Source organism: Choristoneura fumiferana, chromosome 13 (genome assembly GCF_025370935.1).
Source record: "Choristoneura fumiferana chromosome 13, NRCan_CFum_1, whole genome shotgun sequence".
NCBI lineage: Eukaryota > Metazoa > Arthropoda > Insecta > Lepidoptera > Tortricidae > Choristoneura > Choristoneura fumiferana.
The window spans coordinates 20,061,297-20,086,182 of record NC_133484.1 but is presented as its reverse complement, the minus strand read 5'-3'; the positions used below and the strand labels follow the sequence as shown (position 1 = coordinate 20,086,182).

The 24,886-nt window shown below is 38.5% G+C and overlaps 2 protein-coding genes across 2 annotated transcripts in view; both read right to left on the bottom strand.

Annotated features, from left to right (window-relative positions):
• Nucleotides 1–397: 397 nt before the first annotated feature.
• On the bottom strand, nt 398–17,021 carry LOC141434501 (synaptic vesicle 2-related protein-like). The gene is made up of 10 exons (XM_074096923.1): nt 16,513–17,021; nt 14,027–14,188; nt 11,155–11,317; nt 9,432–9,553; nt 5,873–6,105; nt 4,681–4,835; nt 3,962–4,097; nt 3,305–3,582; nt 2,546–2,673; nt 398–2,131 (listed from the first exon to the last, which is right to left on the bottom strand). Exons 1-10 carry the CDS (start codon nt 16,652–16,654, stop codon nt 2,076–2,078), a joined length of 1,575 nt encoding a protein of 524 aa, XP_073953024.1. The 5' UTR covers nt 16,655–17,021; the 3' UTR covers nt 398–2,075.
• Nucleotides 17,022–18,119: 1,098 nt separating this feature from the next.
• LOC141434288 (synaptic vesicle glycoprotein 2C-like) overlaps nt 18,120–24,886 on the bottom strand; it is a 28,610-nt gene continuing 21,843 nt past the window's right edge. Inside the window, exons 6-11 of the mRNA XM_074096683.1 lie at nt 24,455–24,657; nt 23,672–23,792; nt 22,677–22,809; nt 21,256–21,415; nt 19,586–19,713; nt 18,120–18,220 (exon numbers count right to left, since the gene is read on the bottom strand). Coding sequence (XP_073952784.1) covers nt 18,162–18,220; nt 19,586–19,713; nt 21,256–21,415; nt 22,677–22,809; nt 23,672–23,792; nt 24,455–24,657 — 804 coding nt within the window. The 3' untranslated portion in view covers nt 18,120–18,161. The remainder of the gene's footprint in view (nt 18,221–19,585; nt 19,714–21,255; nt 21,416–22,676; nt 22,810–23,671; nt 23,793–24,454; nt 24,658–24,886) is intronic.

The following is a 24,886-nucleotide window of genomic DNA, read 5'->3' as shown; positions in this document are numbered from 1 at the left end:
CATCCTCGCACATCTCTGGTGGAAACGCAGCTTTACACTTCACTTTCCTCTCCTCGCTCCGCTCAGCGGTTTTACCAGTGATGTGCCGTGCGAGGTGTGTAAATGAAGCGTTCTATTGGTCAATGAAAAACACATCACTCGCAACACATCCTCGTACATCTCTGGTGGAAACACAGCCTTAAACAAGCGGTTTTTGTATAATAGGTTAGATTCTTAAAAACATGTCCACCAGTTAGATTTAAAAAAAAATCGGACACGTATTTTTTCTTCTGTCAGTTAAACCGCAGAATAAGTAATAGTACGTTTTTTTCTAGAATTTTTTTACCGTACAACGGCAAAACCTACTAGACACTGGCAAAATTGTCCTCCAATGGACAGAGCCATATTTTTCTAAAAAAAAATCAAAAATCAAGTAATAGTAAGTACAAGTGGGTACAAGTGGTTAAACAGACAAATGGAAACATAAAATCATTAAATGTATACAGCCAGATCAACTCAGAAACCGCTCAAACGATTTGGATGAGATATGCTTTGTGGGGTATTCGGAAGAACAATCGATCTGGCTTGTTGTGTGTGTTTTACCCCAGAGTGAAACTCCGTTGCTAGCCCATTGCCCAGGTAAGTACGATCGGTCAAATTGAATCAAGACCCAGGGTGGAACCTTTTATTAACCAATTTCACTATGATTTCCCATGATGATTTCCTTGACAAAAGTATGAGATGTCAACATGACGTTAGTAGCACAAAGGTTCCACCCTGGGTCATGATTAAATTTCTTCGACTTCACCTACAATGATACACTACACAATAGCTACACAATGATATGGCATTTTGGAATTCTCGTTCGTATTACACATAAAATCTATTTACAAAGTTTATGAGCTATTGCTCTTGCAAATATCTTCTGACAAGAGATGGCAGCACGTAGCTAAGCTTACCTCTCCGCCGAAAATTATCACCGGCAGCCAATGTGGCCAAGAAACGTTTGTGGCCAGGTTTCTGTAATTTTTCGCCGAAAATATTTTTCCCAAAATAAATGATTAATTTTCCAAGTATTTCATATGGACGAACGATTTTTTTAAACTGTAAGTACTTCAGGATTATTCAAAGTCAAAGTCAAAGTCAAAATATCTTAATTCAATTTAGGGTAAAACAAGCACTTATGAATGTCAAAAAAAAATCTACCACCGGTTCGGAAAACCTCTGTTGAGAAAAATCCGGCAAGAAACTTAACGAGGTATATTTTTTTAAACAGATTTACAATATTATTAAATGATACTTATATACATCACAAGTACTTAACAACTTTATTTTTAACACAGTAGGTTCGCTATTTGAAGGGATCGCTAATGCGGATCGGAATTATTTCCAAATATCCCTGTCCATGATATAATCAATAACTTTATAATACGCCTTAGATATTAATGTCTTCTTGATAATCTGATCTGAATTTTGTATCCGTTTCATTTATAATATTTTTTGGAATTTTATTATAAAAACGTATGCAATTTCCCAGAAACGACTTTTTGGTTTTAGCCAGTCTGTAAGATGGAACTTTAAGCTTCCCTGTGTTTCTAGTAGCCTTTGGCTTATCGACGTTAGTGGGAAAATATTTATTACTCTAACCTAACCTAACCTGTAGGGTTCTACAGGATAGTTCTGGAATATATCCTGAATAGTTTACACAGAAAAAATCGTTTGTGAAGCAGTTGAGAAATTAATCATTGGGAAAAATATTTTCGTAACTTTTTTTTTTAATAAAACTGACCGAATGAAGTATTATATTGGAAAAATCCTAGCCGCCAGTCCAGTGGGAGAGCACCAATCGTGGTGGTGTTGATGGATGATAGATAGTATTTCATTTACGGTGTATTTTTTTTGACATTCATAAGTGCTTGTTATAGCCTAAATTGAATAAAGATATTTTGACTTTGACTTTGTAACTCCGGTCTAAAATGTCGCCAAATCACTACAGACTTAAAAAAAAGCGTTGAAACATGGTCCACATGTCATCTGTCAGTTAAAAATAATTTGTTTATGTGTAAACTGGTCTACGTAAATTAGTTAAACTAACTTCAACTCGTCTTCTTTGGTCGGTCAGCGGGCAGGAAGAACGCAACGACTAAACCGCCTGGAACCAAGACATAGCAATTAGATAGAAAGAAATATATGTCTACATTTTCACTAGGTGCTGTACCTACTATAAGTAAACAATTATAAATTTAGAATATGGTAACAAAAACAGATCAGAGAAGCAGCAGTGCTTGCACTGTTGTGTTTCGGCGTGGAGAGTAAGACAGCTGGTGAAATTACTTGCACTTGAGGTATCCCATCTTAGGCCTCTAGGTTGGCAACGCATCTGCAATCCCCTGTTGTTGTCTATGGGTGGTGATCTCTTACCATCAGGAGACCCACTTACTCGTTTGCCATCCGGTCGAATAAAAAAAAGCACGCTATGGCCGCGCCAAGCCGTGCACCCGCGTGACTTAGCGGTGTCTCTCATACACTACCTTATTATTCCTTTAATTTTAAATATCAAACTCACTGAATATGTAAACGGTAAACGCGTAGAAACACGTGTAGCAGTTCTGCATGATGTAGGTTCCCAGGATGTTGGTGCCGATGAGGGAACTGACACGCGCCACCATCACGCCTAGACAAGCCGTCATGCCTCTGTAATTAAAATATCCAAATGACAAACGAATGAATATAAAAAAGAAGCCTATAGAAGTATAGATGTGTTATTCTCAAGATCAAGCCACATCTAAATGGTTCACAGCCATTCAGAAATTTACGTATTTATAATTGAACAAACGAGTACAAAACGCGAGCAGCGTTTTCTTTTCTGGTTCAGCTTGACTCTGCTCTCCACTCCACTAGGTATACATCATCTTTCTCAATCGATTCTCATGGAAATTTGCAAGCAGGTTTGTTTTTGTTTTAAATGCGAATAGCTCACAGAAATAGTGGTATTTTTGTGATTTTTTTGTATAATTTAAATTTTACAGCGCATTGATTTTTACTGTAATGCTGTAATTTTTTAGTGGCAAATAAATAAATGAATTAACAGGTAGGCCTGCACTAGCTGGCGCGGAACAGAGGGCCTACTCCGAAGTTCGAAAATCGCAGTTCGTATCGTACCGTCCCTCTCGCTCTCGAAGTGTCAGAGTGACCAAACGACACGAATTTTCGAATTTTGCATGCAGTTAGCGCAAGTCATACTATTTTTCAATAAGCGTCAATCCGCTCCATGTAAACCGCGTCAGCAAGCGCTAGCATAGCCCCTAAAAGTTAAAACACTCACCGATAAGAAGCAGGATAAAGTTTATTGAAGTAAGAGAAGACTATGCCAATGCAAAGTCCGATGGCCATGACGCCGATGAATAGGATCAAACTGGCGACATTGTTGGTGGTGAAGACGATGGCAACGCCGCTGCCTCCGGAGATGGCCAGGAGGGCTATCATCATCAGCTTCATCCGAGAGGCGCCGCGAGACATCAGCACATTGATGATCGCAAAGGAGATGGAGTGGCCAATGGAAGAGATTACTGTCAGGAATTCTAGTTTAGGAGAGCAGATTTCCTGTGGACACAATTAAAATTTATGAAGTAATAGTACATTATTGCAGAGACTTGTAGGCAATTACTAGTGTGACCGTCTATGACACAAATCTGACAATTTCCGCTCCAGTCCAACCGTGGTGTATACATAACTATTTATACAGGGCGGCCGACGGCTATGCTATAATGGAGGGAAAGTATCTTAAATATTGCAGATAGAAAATTTTACTAAAAGAAGACTTGATTTTAAAAAGAAAGACTGCAATCAAAAATTTCTCAATAATCCCACTCTCAAACGAGAATCGAACCCGGCAAATGGTAAAAAAAAAATACCCAGACGGACAGACATGGAGAAACAATAAGAGTTACCTGTAGGACTACCTCTAGTAACTTTCTCTTACCGGTTCAACTGTAGTAACGTTTTGCGAGCTGATGACCATGTTGCACAACCCCCCATGCTGGTCGGGAGTGGCTGTGCTGATTCCGGAGAAGAACGCGTTGGCTATGAACGGGTACCACATCAGGTAGCCGTTGTTCCTGAAGAAATAAACGATGGTGTTAAAATTAGAATGAAATCAAATCAAATTGCGTATTTAAAAATATGTTCACGATCTTAAAATAATTCTTATGGTTTATCTGAGGAAAGCCTACATAAATATCAACCTTTGTACTGACAATGGTGGTGATGATGATAGTTAAACTGAGCCAAATTTATTGCTCCATTTAAGGCCTGTTCTACCACTCACTGAAACTTTGCAGCTTAATCTGTGTGTTTGTATTTAGATGCCTTCAAATCATAATCATCAAAATCATATTAGCCGTATGACGTCCACTGTTGGACATAAGCCTCCCCCATAGACCTACAGTTGCTTCGGACGAAAGACCTGCATCCACCATGAACCTTTAATCAGAACAGCCAGGCTACCTCAAAATACCTACTCTAAAATGGCTGTCTAAAAGCTCTCGGAACATAGTTCCTCATCTCGTGCAAACTTAAAACAAAATCCTTTTTGTTGCACTTCTATTATGATCATGCTATATTTTCTAAGTCCGAAGTCAACTTATGGCTTAGATGGCACGTTGCTAGTCTTATTAGCGAATGGTTAAGGTTTTGACTTACACGCTATACATTATTGCTGTCAAATAATAGAGCTGTAGAGTTCTCCACAGCAGCGGCCGCTGGAACAGAGGCGCGGTTTGCTCCCGCAGAGATTTTAGGAACGGAACCTTTTCCGTTCGTTTATTTTTGTCTTCGTTAAGAATCAGCTTAGTCACCTGAAATTAAAACGTTCATTTGAGCTTTACCCATTAACTTAAAACAAAAATGTGTTGTAAAATTAATCCATAAAATCAAAGCAGCCATACTTAGACATTTTATTTCATAAATTATTACAGTCAATACGTCACTGTGCATTATCAAGGTAAGAAAAGGTCTACTTCATTGATATAGACCTCTGCTATGTAACGCTTCAATCAGTCAATTAACACATTTTTATATGGGTTGCAAACTAGTAAACTCCACCACCCATGCATCAGCACAACACTAGAATATTGCAGTAGCTAGTTCAGGAGGCTACGCTAGAATACCTCATGCGTCAGTAATACCACCGGCTGTCTTATTCTCTACTCCGGAATATCTTTATACATTACTTTTTTTTTGGGTTCATTCATCTTATGGGCCAAAGACAACCAGGTTCTTGCTTTTGTTTACTTATTTTTAATTTCTTAAACAAATCGGACTGCCCCTACATTAGGCACTGTTGTCACCGGCATGTTAGTGGGATAGGATAGATTCCAGTGATCCATCGGCTGTATTATTTATTATTTTAATTTTAATTCATGTAATTTTAATTCATTTTCTGTAATTTTGACTATTGTTGTTATTATTATTGTATTATTTTTAATTTTAGAACTCTGACATCCTATTTTTTGATAAAATGTAATTCAATCGCAATTAATTAAACTACTAATATTAGGTATCATTATAAGACTGTAACTAACATGAAGTGTATGGAACTAGAGCTTGAAATAAACGTTAAAGTAAGTTTGGGAATAATACATTATGGATGACTGAGAAGAGAGGGCCTAGGCTGTGCCGGACTCTTATCGGCTAAAACCGAGATTGAAGGGGTTTCTTATCTACTCGGCTTGCTTTAGCCATTTGCTGAAAAGCCGGGAGAAGAGCATGCATTCTCCCGTTAGGCTCCACGGGTTGCTTGGGTCAGTATTTTTTTGTTGATCCCCATTGGTTTCCTAATTTACTGACCCTAACCCTTTTCTTTACAAATTAATAAATATAATACATTACTTACTGGGTATTCGCCCTTTCCACCATTCCTCAGCCAAATCTTCTTCAGCAACTCCACCGCCTCATCTTCGTGCCCAGCATTGGCTAAGAACTTGGGGCTCTCAAAGAAAAACCTCAGTAACAATATGCTGATGGCGACTGGAGTCACCAGTACCAGCACCAAGAGCCGCCAGGGGACGAACCTGATGAAGCCCAGGTCGTAGGAGAACTCAAAGTTCAAGATGAAGTAGCCGGCCACTGGAAGATTAAAGATTATTGGATTTAATTAGGTAGTTGACACAAGACTGAAGCGCTATTACTTTTCTTTCTTGCTCTTGATTCCGCTTCCAAACGAGCCGAGCGATAGCAGAAAAGTAAGTTAAAGGTAAATTTTTACTTTATGAACGTCCAAGTTTCAGAAAAAAAATGCATTTGGCCAAACGAAACATTTGTGAAACAAATCATTTGTAAAATAGTTATTTGTGTCACAAGGGAGCAAAATGGTGTATTTAGGGCGAAGGCGTACATTGAATCCAGAATGTAGGGAAGGATTCTGCAATAGAATCCTGAGCGTAGCGAGGGATTCTAAAGTAGAATTCTGAGCGTAATAAGCCCAAGATGAAAATATTTTGAAAATAAACTTGAAAAAATATCCTAAATAACAACCAGCATAGAAAAAGGCGTGGCTTTACAATTATCAACTTCAAAAAATGACATTTGCAATAAAATACTTAGAAAAGCCTTGAACAGAAAAGTTGCACTTTGCTCCCTCTCGTCAGGGAGGAAAAGTTACTTTTCTGAAGGAGAGGTGTGAAAAAATATTCTGTTATACATTAGTGAAACTCTTTAAACTATTATTATTCTAAATAAAATTGTAGTTAAACTTGACTTTATTATTTACCATATTTGTTTAACATACAAGTACCTTGTTATCTAACATTGCTGATACTCACGCATAGCAAGCACATGTGAGCGACCTGCCAACTTGGGTTTTGATTTAAGCTTACCTAAAATCTTTAAGCAAATATTGCGAATGAACAATGTCGCAATATTTTTAGGGTTCCGTAGCCAAAATGGCGAAAACGAAACACTTATAGTTTCGCCAAGTCTGTCTGACTGTCTGTCCGTCCGCGGCTTTGCTCAGGGACTATCAATGCCAGAAAATTGTAATTTTGCACGAATATATAAATATGTAAACTATGCCGACAAAGTGGTACAATAAAACATTCAAAAAAAATTTTTTTCACTAACTTCCATAGACGTAAAGTGGGGGTGATTTTTTTTACTCATCCAACTATGTAGTGTGTGGTATTGTTGGATAAGTCTTTTAAAAGGGGGTTGCTAAAACGATTTTTCGATTCAGTGATTTGTTTGCAATATATTCAGCTTTAAAGTGCAAAGCGTCCCCCTCCCCCCTCACTAAAATCTAAACCGGTGGGTGGAAAAATTTTGAAAAATTCAGGATGGTAGTAAGTATATCAAACTTACAAGGAAAACTACAACGGTTAAGTTTTCTTGAGAATTATTAGTAGTTTAAGAGTAAATAGCAGCCTAAGGTATAAAATATACCTAAACTTGGAATATTAATAATAATAATATCACGGGACAATTCACACCAATTGACCTAATCCCAAAGTAAGCTTAGCAAAGCTTGTGTTATGGGTACTAAGCAACGGATAAATATAAATATAATTATATAGATAGATACATACTTAAATACATATTAAACACCCAAGACCCGAGAACAAACATTCGTACAAAACACGAAAATACACAAAATACGAAATCCTCAGAAAAATATTACTTATTTTTTCGTAATGGCTACGGAACCCTATTTTGGGCGTGTCCAACACAGTCTTGGCCGGTTTTTTGTATTTACTTTCTAGAGATCATAAGTCAAATTATGAACCGGCTTCGAAAAAGAATAACAAATAAAATCTACTCGATTAAAAAAAACATCAATGGCCTTTTATACATTTTTTTACCCGACTGCCCAAAGGAGGGTTATGTTTTTCGAGCGTAAGTATGTATGTATTTATGTAGGTATGTATGTCCATTTGTCCATTTCTTTGGTCCTCGCTGCAGCCTAAACGGCTGGACGGATTTTAACATATGAGGTATCATTGGATTTGTCATAAATGTCGGATTGACATAGGCTATATTATATATAATATTTCAACATGGCGTCTGCGAGAAAAAAAATGGCAGAGGATTGGAAAAAAAATTGTACTGTAACGAAAAAACATTAAATTTAACATGTCACTTCGATAGTATTAGCAAATCTATTCATACTTACCTTTAAGCTACTAGGAGAACATAAAACAGACATCTATATAAACGCTCGAAACGAATAATCCTCCTTTGGGCAGGCGGGTAAAAGTACGATCACGTTATTAATGAAAAAAAAATATTTTATCAAGACTTCTAAGTTTGACGTTTATTCTCTATTTGCATGGTAAATACTGATATCTTTATCTATTACTCGATTGTGAGAGCCATAAATTAAAAATCAAGGTGGCAGGTGGCTAAACTGTACCTATAAGTTTGTACAAATATTATGATAATACTTAATGTAACTTAAGTACTACAAATAGTTTCCAAAATTGCTCAGTAAAGTGATATATAAATGAATGAAATAATTTCAGGAGTTGCACCCAAATCAATTTCAGTTTAGTAACATGTTTGACTTGAACATCGAGGTACGTGTTGGCCTATAACGTCCCTCTGCAGGGCACGGGGTCCTTTCAGAATATGACGGCTTGGGCAGTACTTACCAACGCGTGCTCAGTTGCGGATAGGAACTTCAGAAACACCAATAAATTTATTTGCCTGTGGACATACTGGTGCACGCAGTATGGTGTCGCAAATCGTAAAATGGTGAGGATATAAAATGACGATACATCAAACCGTTGATACCTATTATATATTTTTACTTCCCATGCTCGTAAAGTTCGTGTTCTAGGTGACATAAAATTATTTTTTATGCTCTAGTGCATAAAGTAAAATCTTCGTCTAAGACCAAGGCAATTAGGTGTAAACAGCAGTGGTGTAGCGTCAGATATTTTCGTGGTAAAGCCGAAGAAAAGGTCGCATATATCTTTCATAAATCATGTATGTCCTGTAGTCCTATTTTGTAAATAAGCAAGCCGATGCAAATAGGGTTCTATGGAAGCTTCGCCACTGGTAAACAGACACAAACGAAAAAATCTACATATTTTTTGTATAATTTTTAATTTATATAAAACTAAAAATCAATCAAATCAATCAAAATAGTTCAATAAAATTAAAAAATTATAATTATAATAGTAATGCAACAATAAAAGGTACAATAGTAAGTTAACCATTTTAATTTCATTCCACAGGGGACAAAGGGGAGTATCCCCAAAAATCTTTATTTCGGTAATAACTCGAAAACCGTGCAACTTTAACTGGGGTCATGTTAGGTTGGTTAGGTTCCTCTTGAGCTGGCCTACCTCTGGTGTCACTGTGACGTGGTACTTCTGGGACATCCTGTATATTGAGAGGGACCAATAGTGGGAGATATATAGGCTGAGATGACGACTTCAAAAATGTAACGTGCTTACCAAAGTAGGTGCTAGGGGTAAGCATAAGCACCCCTGTCATAGTAAGCATGTACGGTCCGCGCACGCGTTCTGACGCCGACTCTCCGAGCAGTGCATACGTCACTGATTGTGCGCAGCTACAGCTAAAAACAAAAAAAAGTGAACATGAAACTACCGTGAGACTCACGTCTTAAATCGAGTTTAGCTCGACATGTTTCGGGCTAAGTCGTAGCCCTTCCAGTTGTTTCAGTGCGCGTGTTGCGGCAGCCGCCGAGTCGCGTTGCTCCTAGGAAGAAGGGCTACGAATTAACCCGAAACACGTCCACCTAAACTCGATTTAAGGCGTGAGTTATCCGGTACAATATTATTTCATTTCCCAACTGTTTTATATGGACGAACAATATTTTTTGAAAGTATAAACTATTTCACCAACGTGACAATTGTCAGTGACATATGTCGACTGACAATCTATTAAGATTTATATCTAAATGTAATGATGACTATGTTGTGAACCAAGAATTATTTTTCCTATTACCAGTATATTTGACGTTTATTCGTAGATTTGCCGGTAAATCTTGACATGAGAAAGCTGTGTCAGGTTTGCGTTTCCTTTGCGCGCATATTATCGAAATGGCTTTCTATGAAAGTAGTAATCGCACCTGTCAGAGTGACGAAACAGGGCCCTGGTCGTGCATCATAGTTGACACTACAGCATATATATATAATGTTTAGAGATATTTTATAATTTTTAAATTCGTCATAATATTTTTTACTTACATATAATATATATTGTTTTTTCTTTTCCCGAAATAATTATGCATTCAGTTACGTGGGTGCACTGCACTGCAGCACTGCAGCTCTGGTTACGAGTACAGGGCTACATCACATGCTGAGCTGAGTCCTTTGGGCATCACACCACAGCGCAAGGTCTCTAATTTTTCTCTCTTCTATTTATGTTTTTACTGTGTTTTTGTTGTGATGCAGTGTGTTTTTTATGTCAATAAATGTTGTGAGTTTGAGTTTACAGGAACCTGTAGCGGTGTTAGGGTAGGGCGCGGTGGGGCGACTGCCCAGGGCGCCGGACATAAGGGGCGCCTGAAGCCTATACGTTCTAGAAAATACCCAAAAGTTGGGGGCGCCGTGGAAATCTCACCCAGGGCACTGGAAGTGCTAAAACCGGCACTGACAGAAACCGCACTCACTCTTATATAGCATATAGCATAGATATAGCATGCCCCAATGAACTTCGATCTGAATTCCATTAGTTTTCTAATGATTTTTGTAGCTTATTATATTAAAAACAACGGTTTTAAGCGATATAGTATCCCATATTTACTTCAAAATTCATTGTTTTCGAGATATTTGGCATCAAAGTTGAACATTTTTAGGCCAAAAAACTGGTTTTCTGGCCATAAGTTTTGTGTTAATTAGTTTCAAATGAAAACCCTCGACCAGTTTTTAGAGACGTCAAAGATGAACCCAAATAAGTAGATTTCGTAGAAATAAGAAGATGTTTCTCGTCAATAGAGATACGAAATAAGTGTTTTTTCAGACAATGTTTAAAAAAACCATACAAAATAAAGTAATAATTTTTTTCAAAATCCGGTAGACAAAAATGGAGATAAAAGATTGGAGAACCGATAGCCGTTTGCCTTATAATTCTATCTGTAGTGCAAAAGTAGGAGATACGATTCAAAACTTGTCAAAAATCGATGGAAACCTCGGGTAGCCCCTTAATACTTACCAACTGGTGCTCACAAACTTGAGGACAGCGAGCATGATCCAATGCGGGGAGAAGGCGCTCAGCGACGTGGCGAGGAAGGTCCCAAGCATGGCGACCATGAGGCTCCGGTGCCGGCCCTTCGTGTCACTGATGTAGCCCCAGGGGTACGACATTATTATGGCCCCTGGAAACACGACGTCTTTATAAAGTAACAAAGAAAATGTTTATTCGGCATATAAACAGTAGGTATTTGACAACTACCCAATTTTCCATGTCAAAGTCAAAGTTAAAGTCAAAATATCTTTATTCGATTTAGAATATAACAACAATTTAGGAAAAACCTCTGTTTTAAAGACAAATTTTTTGAGCTTCTCGCACAACTTATCAATTTAGTTTCAGTTTTAAAAGCCTCATAGACGTCATCAGAATCCAAACTAAAATTAAGATAATTAAGGAAGTAAATGTTTATTTATGCCTTACTGACTTAGCGTGTGCTTAGTGATAGGCAATGTTGATGCTGAAAACAGTATTTTACATACTTTATTTTAGTTTAACAGTGAAAAGTATAATGTCGTGAAAAACAGTATAATACTGTTTTTAACAGTATAGTTGGCAACCCTAGATAAGTCTCTAAAAGTTGCGTCTTAGAATAACAGCGTGTTACACACGCGCACAGCACAGCGTGTGTGTGTGTGCGTAACAGCGTGTGTGCGTGTTAGTTAGTATACCCAATTGAACGCGAAAAGCAATTGTTTCAGTATCGTATCCAATGTTCAGCGCACATACTCGTATTAATTAATAATTAATAGAACTAAACTTCTGGTGTAACATCTTTCAGGGATGTTTATCCAAATTTTGAATGAATGCAACGTATATTTGCTTGAATCTGCGTCATTACAGCGGTGTTACAATATCTTTAAAGCCGACTGTCATAAAAAAAAGAAGAAAACAAGCCCAGAGGTCTAGAACTGTTAAGTATCTTAAAATTCAGTCGTTCCCGGATTGAATAGTTAAGTCAGACGTTTTGAACCGGCGTGCCAAGGCTCACCAGTGGGCCGCGTATATTTTCAGGTGTGCGCCATTGCCACGAAGTACATGGTTCATTGAAATCATGAAAAACAACTAACGCGTGATGTGTGCGATTCGCGTTGTCATATTGTTATGATAATGAGTGGCACCGTAGCTCTTAAACGGGAGGACCAATTTGAATGCGGTTTTTTTGAAAGCGGGTTTTTTAGTGATGGTTCTTAGACATGTTTCATCAAAATCGGTTTAGCGTTTAAGTTTAGGTTTGAGATACTGAACTATGAAGTGATAAAGTCGGGGGTTATTCAACTTTTTATTGGTTAGGTTAGGTAATCGATTAAAGAGACCACATCGAAATCAGGCCATCCTTTTGATAGCTACGAAGGCACAGACAGACACACATAACGGTTAAACTGACGGCTTAGGGGTTAAAGTAAATTTGTTTTAAAGAACAGTAAAATTCAGTAGAATACCTAGGTACTTGTTTACTTTCTACACGTTTTTTTGCAAATCATGGAAACCGAAGATAAGAAAAGATTAAACTTTGGACCCAAACAAATGTCTACTGTCTCAAATAGCTAAGGTTTGTTTTTCTATTTATTCAATCTTCGCATTTGCTACAAAATTATAGAGATTTGATAAGCTTCAATGTTTCTGCAGAATCATTCAGGAACTATAATAATTATAGCGTGTGTTCAAAATATTGCACAATATTATTTTCTTATACGAAGGTCGGAAGATATTTAGAGAGTGATTCTGGAATCATGAATTGAACTAAATATTTAGTTACATGAAGTTTTTGTACTACCTACAGTCCAAGCCCTCTCACTCGGAAAACAGGGCTGTGTACTTCAGTAAAATCTATATAGGCCGAGAAGAGATGAAGTGAATATTTTTCGTCCTAATAATTGAAACCAGTACAGACAAAGAATTAAAATAGAGATATTCCCTGATGGAACACAAATTTTCTTTTATAGTTTAAGTACCTAATACACAACATGATAGTAAAACGAATAAAATAAAAATAAAAATCATCAATATTTATTGAAAAATAAGGAAGATACAAGCGAATGAGACGTTCGCAATCCATCTTTTTTTACAAAAATGTAAGTATAGACTTTCTATGCCCATCGTGCTATGTGATATCATAGACCAAGTACAAATTGACAGTTTGAAACGTCCATTATCTTCGTTTTTTAGGGTTCTGTAGTGAACTAGGAACCCTTATAGTTTCGCCATGTCTGTCAGTCTGTCTGTCTGTCTGTCTGCGGGTAAGCTTACAGAACGTTAGTACTAGAAAGCTGTAATTTGACATGAATATACATATCAGTCACGCCGACAAAGTGGTGCAATGAAAAAGTGAAAAAATTTTTTTAGGTTAGACGTAAAGTGGGGATGATTTTTTTAACCCTATATTGTGGGGTATCGTTGGATAGGTCTTTTAAAATCATTGGGGGGTTTTTCAGACCACTTTGCTATTCCGTGATCTGTTTGCGAAATATTCAACTTTAAAGTGCAAAGTTTCATTGAAATCTAAACTGGTAGTAAATATATCAAATTTACAAGGAAAATTATAGCGGCTAAGATTGCTTGAGAATTATTAGTAGTTTAAGAGTAAATAGCAGCCTCAGGTATAAAATATACCTAAACTTGGAAGATTCAGTACACACAATATGAAATCCTTAGAAAAATATTATTTGATTTTTTCGTAATGGCTACGGAATCCTATCCTGGGCGTGTGCGACACGCTCTTGGCCGGTTTTTCAGAGAGACGGGGTTGCCAATATTTACTCGCCAAGCTTGGCAAACGGGTTGGCGAGCGCAGTATAAGGATGTAACCAATGCTTGCAGATTGTTTTATTCTTACCAAGAAACGGCATGGACATGAGCACGCCCCGCTGGCCAGGAGTGACCTCCAGGTCGCAGGTCAGCCCCGCCACCACCACGGAGAAGCCGAACATGTCGCAGCCCATCGCCAGGACCGTCATGCTCAGGGTGGCCAACAGACCGATGGTGTAGCCTCCGTTACCTGCAAAGTATGGCTCCCACTGAAAAACAGCGTTGTGGCTTGCCGCAACATTATGCTGGGTGGGGTCCTAATTTATACTATTCGATGTTTTTTTAGAATTGCTTCCTAACGTGTGTGTATCTATGTGGTTTGTCCTCTCTCTCTCTCTCTCTCTCTCTCGTGGGTTCTCTCTCTCCTCTCTCTCTCTCTCTCTCTTTCTCTCTCTCTCTCTGCGGACAATACATTTATATATATTTGTCGTAAGAGCTTTAGAGCCGGCATCCGAAGGACATGATCAATGTGGGCATAACCAGTGGGATTCGGGCAGAGAATTAAACTATTTTGAAGAACTAACAAAAGTCCTAATTGTGGTCAAGATAAAACCAAACCGATACGACCTCATTCACTGAAATCTTAGAAATGCAACTATCATACCGATTCACAATAACTTAAGGGAAACGCGTATAGTTCCTGAGACTGTCGATCGGGCCAGACTTCTTTTACAAACTGTCAATTGACGATCGCTTTTCCCGCGTCCAGATCTTTCTGTCAAGCGCGCCACGCATGGCAATAACACTGGCTTTCGTAAGTGCTATAATGCCAATCCTTAATAAACACATAGTAATGACCATACAAGGATCATACTCATAATTCTACATATATGATTTGTATTTATTTCAATATTTAGGTATGTTTTTTTGTTTGTTCTTGTCTTTTGTTTCTGTTTCCGCCACCTACTTTTGGCATACCTAATCAAAATATCTTGGTCCCAAATGATTGTCTGGAAGAGATCGCTTTTAAACGTTAAGTCCGCCTATTGTCTACCCTGAATTTATGTGTTTTTATTATATATTTTTTATTATTGATCACCATAACCCATAACACAGTAAGCAGCTGATTTTATGCAACATTAAAAAAACCGGGTGTCGAAAAATGTGGGATCGTTTGAAGGCAAACAAACTTTTAAAACAAAAAGTAAAAAGTTTATTAAAAAAATTAAATGGAATACGTAGAAAAAAACAAGAAAACAGAAAAGACAACTAGCACGTAGGCTCAGGCGGGTGTCCGGATGGCTAAGTTTAGAGAACCTGACTACGAAGCTTGATCCTGGGTTCGAATCCCGGCCGGGGCAGATATTTGTGTGAATAACACGAATGTTTGTTCTCGGGTCTTGGATGTAATATGTATTTAAGTATGTATTTATCTATATAAGTATGTTTATCCGTTGAGTATCCATAGTACAAGCTTTGCTTAACTAGGTAATTGCAGCCCATGATATTTATAATTTATTAAAAAAAAGATCCAGATATATATTTGTAAATTCCCGCGGGATTTTAGCGGGATCCCGGATTTATTGGTTAACGTGAGCGGAGCCGCAGGTAAAAGCTAGCTTGAAATCATTAATGAATTGGCTATCGTAGTGTTTATTGACGTCAATTTGGACTAAACTTCCGGGTAGGTAGTTCCGGTTGTCCTAACCTAGAAACATGAAATTTTGTATGTAGCTCTTATAGCACAACCAATAAAAAAACGACCCCACTCTGCGTACATTTTGCTTGGGAGGCTCTGCTATCACTAGATTTTCAAAAATACCTCCTTTGTACGGAACCCTTGTTGTGCGAGACCGATTCGCACTTAACCGATTTCATTTCACTTAAAACATAATATACCAGACTATTACTTTCCCACCAGCTATGTATGATTATTTCCCTTCCATTTTATAAAAAAATAATAATAATAATTCTTTGCTCAAGTGTTACAATGCTACAACTTATGTAAGAATAATAATGAGCCGATCGATGTATGTATGTATGTACGTACTATAGCTTCCCAACGCGGTACCGCATGGCATACTTATAAAATTCTAAATCGTTGAAAAGATGGATTAAAACAATATACATAGGTATATAAATATATTGTTAATAACAAAAACGGATAATTGCAAAAAGAAACAAAGAAAAATAAAACTAAGACCACGGAAGAAAAAAACTGTTTTTTCTTCTTCCGTGGACCCCACCGCCAGAAAAGTTGGTTATGTTAGGTTAAAACTGCGACCCCAACATAACAATAGTTGTTCTTGGTAATAAATTTTATTAACTAAATAATATGAGGATAGATAATATTTTATTTGTCATTTTATGATAAGAATATCGAAACATTAAATTTTATTTGTAACAAAAATCAATGAATGATTTTTCTTCAAAGCAAGTATTCTGCGTATTGATTATTTTATGAAATGACAATATGAGAATTTTATTATGTGAAACGAAATTGTGTATAACTTGTTGTATCTAAAACAACGTACAAACAATTAATAATAAGTTGATAATAATAAGCGATATTACCTGCTAAGTTAATTGCCTCTTCATAGCTATAAGTCTTTTCTCCTTTCATCTCCCCGGTCACTGTCCACACATCCATTGACTTTTCGTTTTTCGTTTCATTGAATTCATCTTCAGTTTTATAATAAGCCTCGTTGGATCCCATTATATTTTCCCCTATATTACTATTTTATTATTTATGCTTATTATTATAATATTGTAATACATTAACCACTCTCTCCAAGTCACAACCCGTGACTGAGACAATTAAAGAACGTTAACTATATAAATGACGAGCGCGTTTTTAACAAGATAGAGTTTGTTTATTTTGGCATTCATGCAATTGTAGAAACATTTTGATTGAGCGGCTATTGCGTATATTTACATAGTTATGATGAAATGTTTGGCAAGTTATCTTTTGATAAGCAAGTTCATTATAATTTAAATATTAAATATCTTTAATTTGAAACTATCCGAGGCATTTTTAGAGACCGTAAAATATAGCGGCAAGCGATCTTTTTTTATCAGCAATAACCCGTCCGCTCGTGTTTGTCACAAATTAAATACTATATTATAGCACACGCGACGATGTAGTAATGCGGGAACTACATAAACTATGCAGATATCTATAGATTACACATGTTTAACGATCGTGCTAATATAATATTAAGACAATCTGCTTGTATCACTTCATATGTCTTCTTACGACTGTTGGTAGTTAGTAACATAAGATTAACAAGCAGAAGCAAAGGATGGACGTGGAGACGTTAGAGTAACAGACGCTAATAATTTCGTTGTATCCATAGCAACCATGCAACATTACTCGTGCCACGGTGTACCATCCCTTTGATAGTAGGCCGATGCTATTAAATGCTTGTTATTAAATGCCAGCATTTATTTTGCTCACAAATCACACCAACCACACTGCACCACTTAAATACTTTCTTAAAAGGCCGGAACGGACCAATGATTCTCCTTGAGTAGTTGGTACTCATGGGCAGTGGTGATCATTTCCCATCAGATGACCCGCTTGCTTGTTTGCCTCCCTCTCATAATAAAAAAAAACATGTATATCGAATTAAACTTGAGTTCATATTCAGACCAACAAAACCGTTAAAAATACTACCAGAGGCAGAGTACAGTCTTACATCAGTCATGAAGATACTTGTTCACACACGTTAGCTATCATACGGTCGCGTCGTAGGTCGCGGGTGAGCAAAGCAATTGTTTTGAGTTCCTATATAAACGCTAGTAGGGCATTTTCACAAAAAAATTAGGTACACTTTGTTTTCAAACTTGGAAAAATTGTTTTTTTTTTTCAAATAAGTTCTGTGTTTTCAAGGGCACATCGATTCCGATAGTTTAAAAAATGTCCCAAAAAAGTGACAGTTTTGTAACATACACTCGGTATAAGCGTCACAAAATAGACTCATAACATAATAACCTAGGTGCCTTTTCTTTCAAAACGTTTTTATTTTTTAACATCCTGTATCATCTAAGGCATATACCTAACCTAGTAGGCAGCAGTACCTACTACGCCCACCCTGCTGCTGTTGGGGGGTGCATACGGGGGCAGCCTGTTAGCGCTGCTTACCCTCGCACGCGAATGTAGCATAAATAAAAGACAGTAATAACTATACACATAGATTTATTAATAAAATAGGCGTTTTGTTTCACTGCGGTCTCTCCGGCCGCGTGCTCTTTGGGAGTATTATACACAGCAGCCCGCTCGCTGAAACAATAGGTACATTATTTTTTTTAATTAAATTAAACCGACAACAAAAACATCAGTAAGAGAAATTCGCTGGGAGAGGTAAGCGCCAGCTCTGGGGTCTCCTGAGGTCTATCAGCCGGGACGACAAGGCCCCCATGAAGGCCCTCGTGTCAGCCGACCAGGGACCCATTGTCTCCACTGCGAGCGCCGCAAACTCATAGTCCTTTAAAAGAGAAGAGTATTTGCGGCGCTTGAGAACTTGGGCCTGGTCAGCTGCAGCCCCGGCTTGTGAGCGGGTTGCCTGAATGTGGGACTGCGCGAAAGTGTCGACACCTTTGGCATGCTAAGTTTAAACCACCCATTTGCTGAGCAGCCCATCTGGTTGCTCGCCCTCTCTCCGGTAAGCTGTAAAAGCTGTCTGAGGCTAACAGCAACAGTCCGTCCGAAAAAAAAAAAACCAGAGCCCTGTATTTCTCTTACTGTACAGAGAGGTAATGCCGCCAGTGTGCTGGGGTCTATGCCGCAGGGGGGCCTCTTAGATGGTGTTTTCTTTTTATAGTTAAATAGGTATATTTATGTAGTTTTTATTTATTTTGTTTTCCATCATATTGTTGTATCTTGAGTAATTAAACTTAATAATTCATCTAATATAATAAACTTCTTAGACAGCTTTGCACTAAATTTAGCGCATTATAAAAAAAAACATCAAGTTATGAAGAAAGATGGTTATTGCGTATAAACAAAGTAAGTACCTAATAAAAAAGTACACAATTGAAAGCCGAAAGGTTCGATCCACAGCGCTGATTTTCAGTTAGGTCCAGGAATAATTTTAAATTGAAAAAAAAAACAGTAACGGTAAAATGAAGTACAACCCTACAAAAAACTTTACTTATTTTGACATACCTGTTAATTATTTACATGCGAAATCTTAATTTTTGTTTGTTAACTACATGTACCTACCTAGTAAATACTTGAATGCTTAATAATGACAAAATATGGATAAGCTCTTTCTAGCTTTTTTTTAGTAGCTTGTATTTTTAAATAGTTTTACAGTATTTTTTAAATGCATCCTGTATTTTCGCAGTGTGTAGTGTCATTCTGTGAGACAGTCCTGGCGAATTAGCCCAAAACATGTCGAGCTAAACTCGATTTAAGACGTGAGTTATCCGCGGATTTAGTGGGACACACGGGATTAAATGATATTGTACCGGATTTTTTTTATTCGACTGGATGGCAAACGAGCAAGTGGGTCTCCTGATGGTAAGGATCACCACCGCCCATAAACATCTGCAACACCAGGGGTATTGCAGACGCGTTGCCAACCTAGAGGCCTAATATGAGTGTTTGTATAGTTTGTAGGTAGTGATCTAGTGATGTACTCACAGATGAGCAGCGTGCCGAAGATGTATATGGGCACGACGCAGTGCTGGTCGACCAGCGCGCCGAACACCACGTTGCCCACGATGGCGCCCACCCGCCCGCACATCACCGCCACCGCCATCGCCGTCGCGCTGCCCACGAACGAGTATAATAATATTACGATAACACCAAAGACACAATACAACTGCCCTCATAAGGCAATACGGTATTTGACTATTTGTATATGTTTTATAAATTAAAACTGCACAATGCCTGTTATCGAATAGATAAACAATTTTTAAACTACCTTTACAAATAACAAAGTTATAAAGCTTTGAAATTCAAGATTAGACAGAGAAAGACATACTATCGTGTGACGTCACGCTAGTAGCGCCATACTTGCCGCATAAAGAAACAGGTATATAGATTTTTCAAAAAATCACTTTAAATCCAATTTTCAACCGATTTAAGTTTTCTCTTCGCTAAACACTGTCTGTATATCTATATTTTCATAATAATATTAAAACATGGCATATTCAGGAGTTGTCAAATACCGTATTGGCAGTATCTCGAAAAAAAAACACTTTTGAATTATTTATACCATCACGTAGCTTGAAACAATCTCTATCAGATGAACTAAGCAAATTGGCCATATCTTGTCTACAACATGATCATGATCAAAAAGCCCTAAGAATATTTTTCGTATCTCAATTTTCCATTCATCATGTCAGCCGAAAGGCGTTCACTGCTGGACATAGGTCTCCGCCAAGGTTCTCCACTCAGCCCAGTCTTGTGCTTTCCGCATGCACCGCGATCCCGCGATCTTAACCCCGTATTGTCGCTTCATCTTGTTGGAGGCCTACCGACAGTAATTTTCCATTATGTTACACATTTTCTAAAATGAGATACTTACTGCCAATTGCCTTATGAGGGCAGCACTGGTAAGTATATTTATACTTTTTATTACATAAGAAAAGTAACGTTTAGCTTATTTTTATGTCAAGTCATTGGTAAGACAATTAACATTATAGGTAAGTATTCAATTATGAAAAATTATGTTATATGAATTTTTAATTATGCGAAAAAGTTATGCCAATTTGAATTAGAAATATTACGCTATGCGAATTAATATAGACCAACTTGATTGACCCATAAACCCAGCTCTGTTCGTACGTATGTTTTTAATTGAATCTTCTTTCTACGCACCTTTTCCTTGATCATTTTAGGGTAGGCCCTCTCAATATTACGTTTGCGCCATTTGACACTTTTATTTATTTATTTGGCTGTTATAAAGTCGATAGTTTTCTGGGATTCTCCACCCATCAGCTTTGGGGTGTCCTCAGGTTTTTTTGCTACGTTGATTTTCAGGAGCAGGTATTTTAATTGAATACTTTAAATAATAGTCCATATTCAATATTCTCATATGGGCGGGGCACATTGCTCGCAGGACTGATGGCCGATGGGGTCAGAAGGTTCTCGAATGGCGTCCGCGGACCGGGAGACGAGCTGTCGGTAGGCCTCCAACAAGATGGAGCGACGACCTGGTTAAGATCGCGGGATCGCGGTGGATGCGGAAAGCACAAGACCGGTCTGAGTTGAGAGCCTTGGGGGAGGCCTATGGCCAGCAGTGGACGTGTTTCGGCTGACATGGTGATGATGATGATTCAATATTCAGCTAAGAACTAGGTACTCACGCAACTTTAGTGGGGAAGATCTCGCAGATGACGCAGAACAGCACCGCCTCGGTGCAGCTGACGATGGACTCAAAGACGCACGACAGGATCAGGTTCTCCAACGAAGAGCGCACCAGGTTCAGACCGAGCACGGCCAGCCCCGAGCACATCAGCATCATCACTGGAACACCATAGAACACCTTGTAAGGGTCGGGGTTCACCCACAGCTTCACTCTCGTAACGTAAACCATGAGTTTCTGGCCGGATTCTTCTCAGCAGTTTTTCCGAACCGGTGGTAATTTTTTTTGACATTCATAAGTGTTTGTTCATAGGTGTACCTACCAGTGGCGGAGCGTCCATAGAACCCTATTCCAATCGGCTTGCCCAATATTTACAAAATAGGACTACAGGACATACTTACGACTGACATGATTATTTTATGAAAGATATATGCGATCTTAAAAAAGCCGTGGTGGCCGAGTGGTTTGACCTATGGCCTCTCAAGCGGAGGATCGTGGGTTCAAACCCCGGCTCGCACCTCTGAGTTTTTCGAAATTCATGTGCGGAATTACATTTGAAATTTATCACGAGCTTTATGGTGAAGGAAAACATCGTGAGTAAACCTGCACAAACCTGTGAAGCAGTTCGGTGTGTGTGAAGTTCCCAATCCGCACTGGGCCCGCGTGGGAACTACTGCCCAAGCCCTCTCATTCTGAGAGGAGGCCTGTGCCCAGCAGTGGGACGTATATAGGCTGGGATGATGATATGCAATCTTTGCTTCGGCTTAACCACGAAAAGATCTGACGCTACGCCACTGCTACCAACACCGTATCGTGCGATGACCGTAACAGGAAAGTGTCAAGAATGGAATTTCAAGCATGAAACGCGACGGAGACGTTTGGTTACTAAACGTGCTAGGGCGTAGTCTCATTCTTTCCGACACAAAGAATATATTTTTGCGTGAGACATTGCTATTACGGTTAAGGTAGGATACGGTATAAAAGCTAGAGACCTTTAAATCTGGCTGCCGAATTGAACTTCCGGTTTTTTAGGGTTTTGTACCCAAAGGATGCCAATAGAACCCTATTACTGAGACTCCGTTGTCAGTCTTTCTGTCCATCCGTCCGTCTGTCACAGGGCTCTATCTCTCGAGCCGTAATAGTTAGACACTTGAAATTTTCACAGATTATGTATTACTGTGGCTCTATCTCTTGAGCCGTAATAGTTAGACACTTGAAATTTTCACAGATTATGTATTACTGTGGCTCTATCTCTTGAGCCGTAATAGTTAGACACTTGAAATTTTCACAGATTATGTATTACTGTGGCTCTATCTCTTGAGCCGTAATAGTTAGACACTTGAAATTTTCACAGATTTTTACTGTGGCCGCTATAACAAATAGTAAAAACATGACAATAATAAAGGAAAGAGAGCTCCTCACCGAGCATGACCTTCTTGCCGACGAAGTTGATGAAGATGCCGACGGCGAGCGCCACGGGCACGCAGCTCAGCGCCACCACCAGCGTGTGCGTGTACACCAGGTCGTCCAGCGTCTGCTTGCAGCCGCCCGCCACCTGCACAACGACAATCAACTGACGTTTACATTGCGTACATTCCACCATACTTGATTAAGACAAGAATTCATTCATCAAGCCAGTTTGTATTTCATTATATTTAACATTTTTCCAGCCATATATATTTTGTTCTAGAAAAATTGCTAATTGCTGCGCCATAGAAATCTATACGCTCCGATCCATCGATGCATCGGGCGATGCAGTGGACGCGCAGCCTAAAGGTTTCCCCAAACCCTATGAATGCGGAATGGGCTGTATCGATGGGAAAACGTCTTTTTCGCTCTTATTTCGTGGACATTAATAGTTATTTGTGTCACAAGGGAGCAAAATGGTGTATTTACGGCGAGGGCGTACATTGAATCCAGAATGTAGCGAAGGATTCTAAAATAGAATCCTGCGCGTAGCGAGGGATTCTAAAGTAGAATCTTGAGCGTAATGAGGGATTCAAGTGTTAACGCCCAAGATGAAAATAATTTTGCTCCCGAGTGGCTTATACAACTTTTCACACCGAGCATTAAGAAACTTGAAAAAAAATCTAAATATTATTAAAGAACAACCAGCATAGAAAATGGCGTGGCTTTACAATTATCAACTTCAAAAAATAAATAAAATACTTAGAAAAGCCTTGAACAGAAAAGTTGCACTTTGCTCCCTCTCGTCAGGGAGGAAAAGTTACTTTTCTGAAGGAGAGGTGTGAAAACGTTTTTTGATCGGCTTAAGTCGATTTCACGTCAACAGGTATGGGGAGACTATAAGTCGATGTTTCTTAGTAACATAATAATTATGGCGTCGACCTGTCATGTTTTGCCAGCCAGTTCTAACCCCCTAATTATAAGCTTTTACCAGCGTTCAGTGAACTTGCCTCAGCGTGTGACACATTGGCGGAGACCTCGCAGACCCCGGCAGAGACCCCCGGGTTGGAGGCCGTGAACTGGCTGAACCGCTCGAACAGATCCGGGAACCACATCATCAGGGTGTAGTAGCTGAGGACAAAAAAGAACAGTTTACCAACCAGTCCAGCAGACCAACTGTGAAGTCGACGAAACGGAATTGCGTTTCCAGGGTGGAAAAATTACCATCAGTTTTACGAAGGATGCTTTAGTCTGTGTACAGAATGTCAATGATATTTGCTGCGAAAACATTATAAACCTACTTCTACCAAACTATATGTAATTTTCCGATAACGCGATATAGATATGATTCAGTTTGCATGTGTCAGCAAGTTTCTTCGTAGTAATTACTTTCACTTCTTTTGTATTTGATAAAATAATTGTAATATTGTTTTTAACCCCCGACGGCAAAAGAGGGACGTTATATAAATTTAATGCTCTCAAACAGATTTACCGATTTCGATGTGGATTTTTAACGTGAAAACGAGTTTCCTTGCGGCGATTCTTAACTACAGTTTATTAGAATCGGTTCAGCCTTTTTCAACTTTTCTAAGTTGCTTAAGTAATTCACCTCACTACACCGAGAGAAACAGCATTCACGTCATCAGTTTTTGATTATTCTGCCGTCTGCTTGGGTACCAGCTATTTTTGGACGTAAACAAATCATAAAAGTAGCCGACTAGTAAACTAAACGGCTGTGTTTACCACAATCCCTTGTCCCTTACAGATTTTCCTTAAAAATAAACACTAATTACCTGAACATGAGTCCAAAGTCGACAAAGCAGCACAGCACCAGCAAACCAATGAAGGGCTGCGTGGTGAGCATCTTCTTTCTGATCCAGAAATTCTGCCACCTCTGCTTCCACGTCAAAGGCGCTTTGGTCTCGTTGCCGTTGTTATCGGCAGCCACTATTTCTTCTTCTTCATCACCTTCACCAGCGCTGATCATTGATTCCACCTGGAATGTTTATCGATCGGTCAATTGGGTCGATATCAGATGGTAGATCTTTATTTAAATTACTTAACCTATGCTAAGTAGCCTAAAGATTTATCTAAATATGTTCACTACTCATCCTCATTATCCTTACAAATCCTTGCTAATTCTTACTACTTATAAATATAGGTACTACTTTCATCTCTATTCCTTCGGACTTCGATCCTCAAATATAAAATCAAACTGAAGAGAT

Excerpts from the sequence above, each read along its gene's own strand:
- LOC141434501 (XM_074096923.1), bottom strand. The coding sequence starts at position 16,654 with ATGGGATCCAACGAGGCTTATTATAAAACTGAAGATGAATTCAATGAA. Across the intron at positions 14,189-16,512 it reads AGAGGCAATTAACTTAGCAG|GTAACGGAGGCTACACCATC; the intron begins GTAATATCGCTT and ends CATACTTTGCAG. Across the intron at positions 3,583-3,961 it reads ACGTTACTACAGTTGAACCG|GAAATCTGCTCTCCTAAACT; the intron begins GTAAGAGAAAGT and ends TTGTGTCCACAG.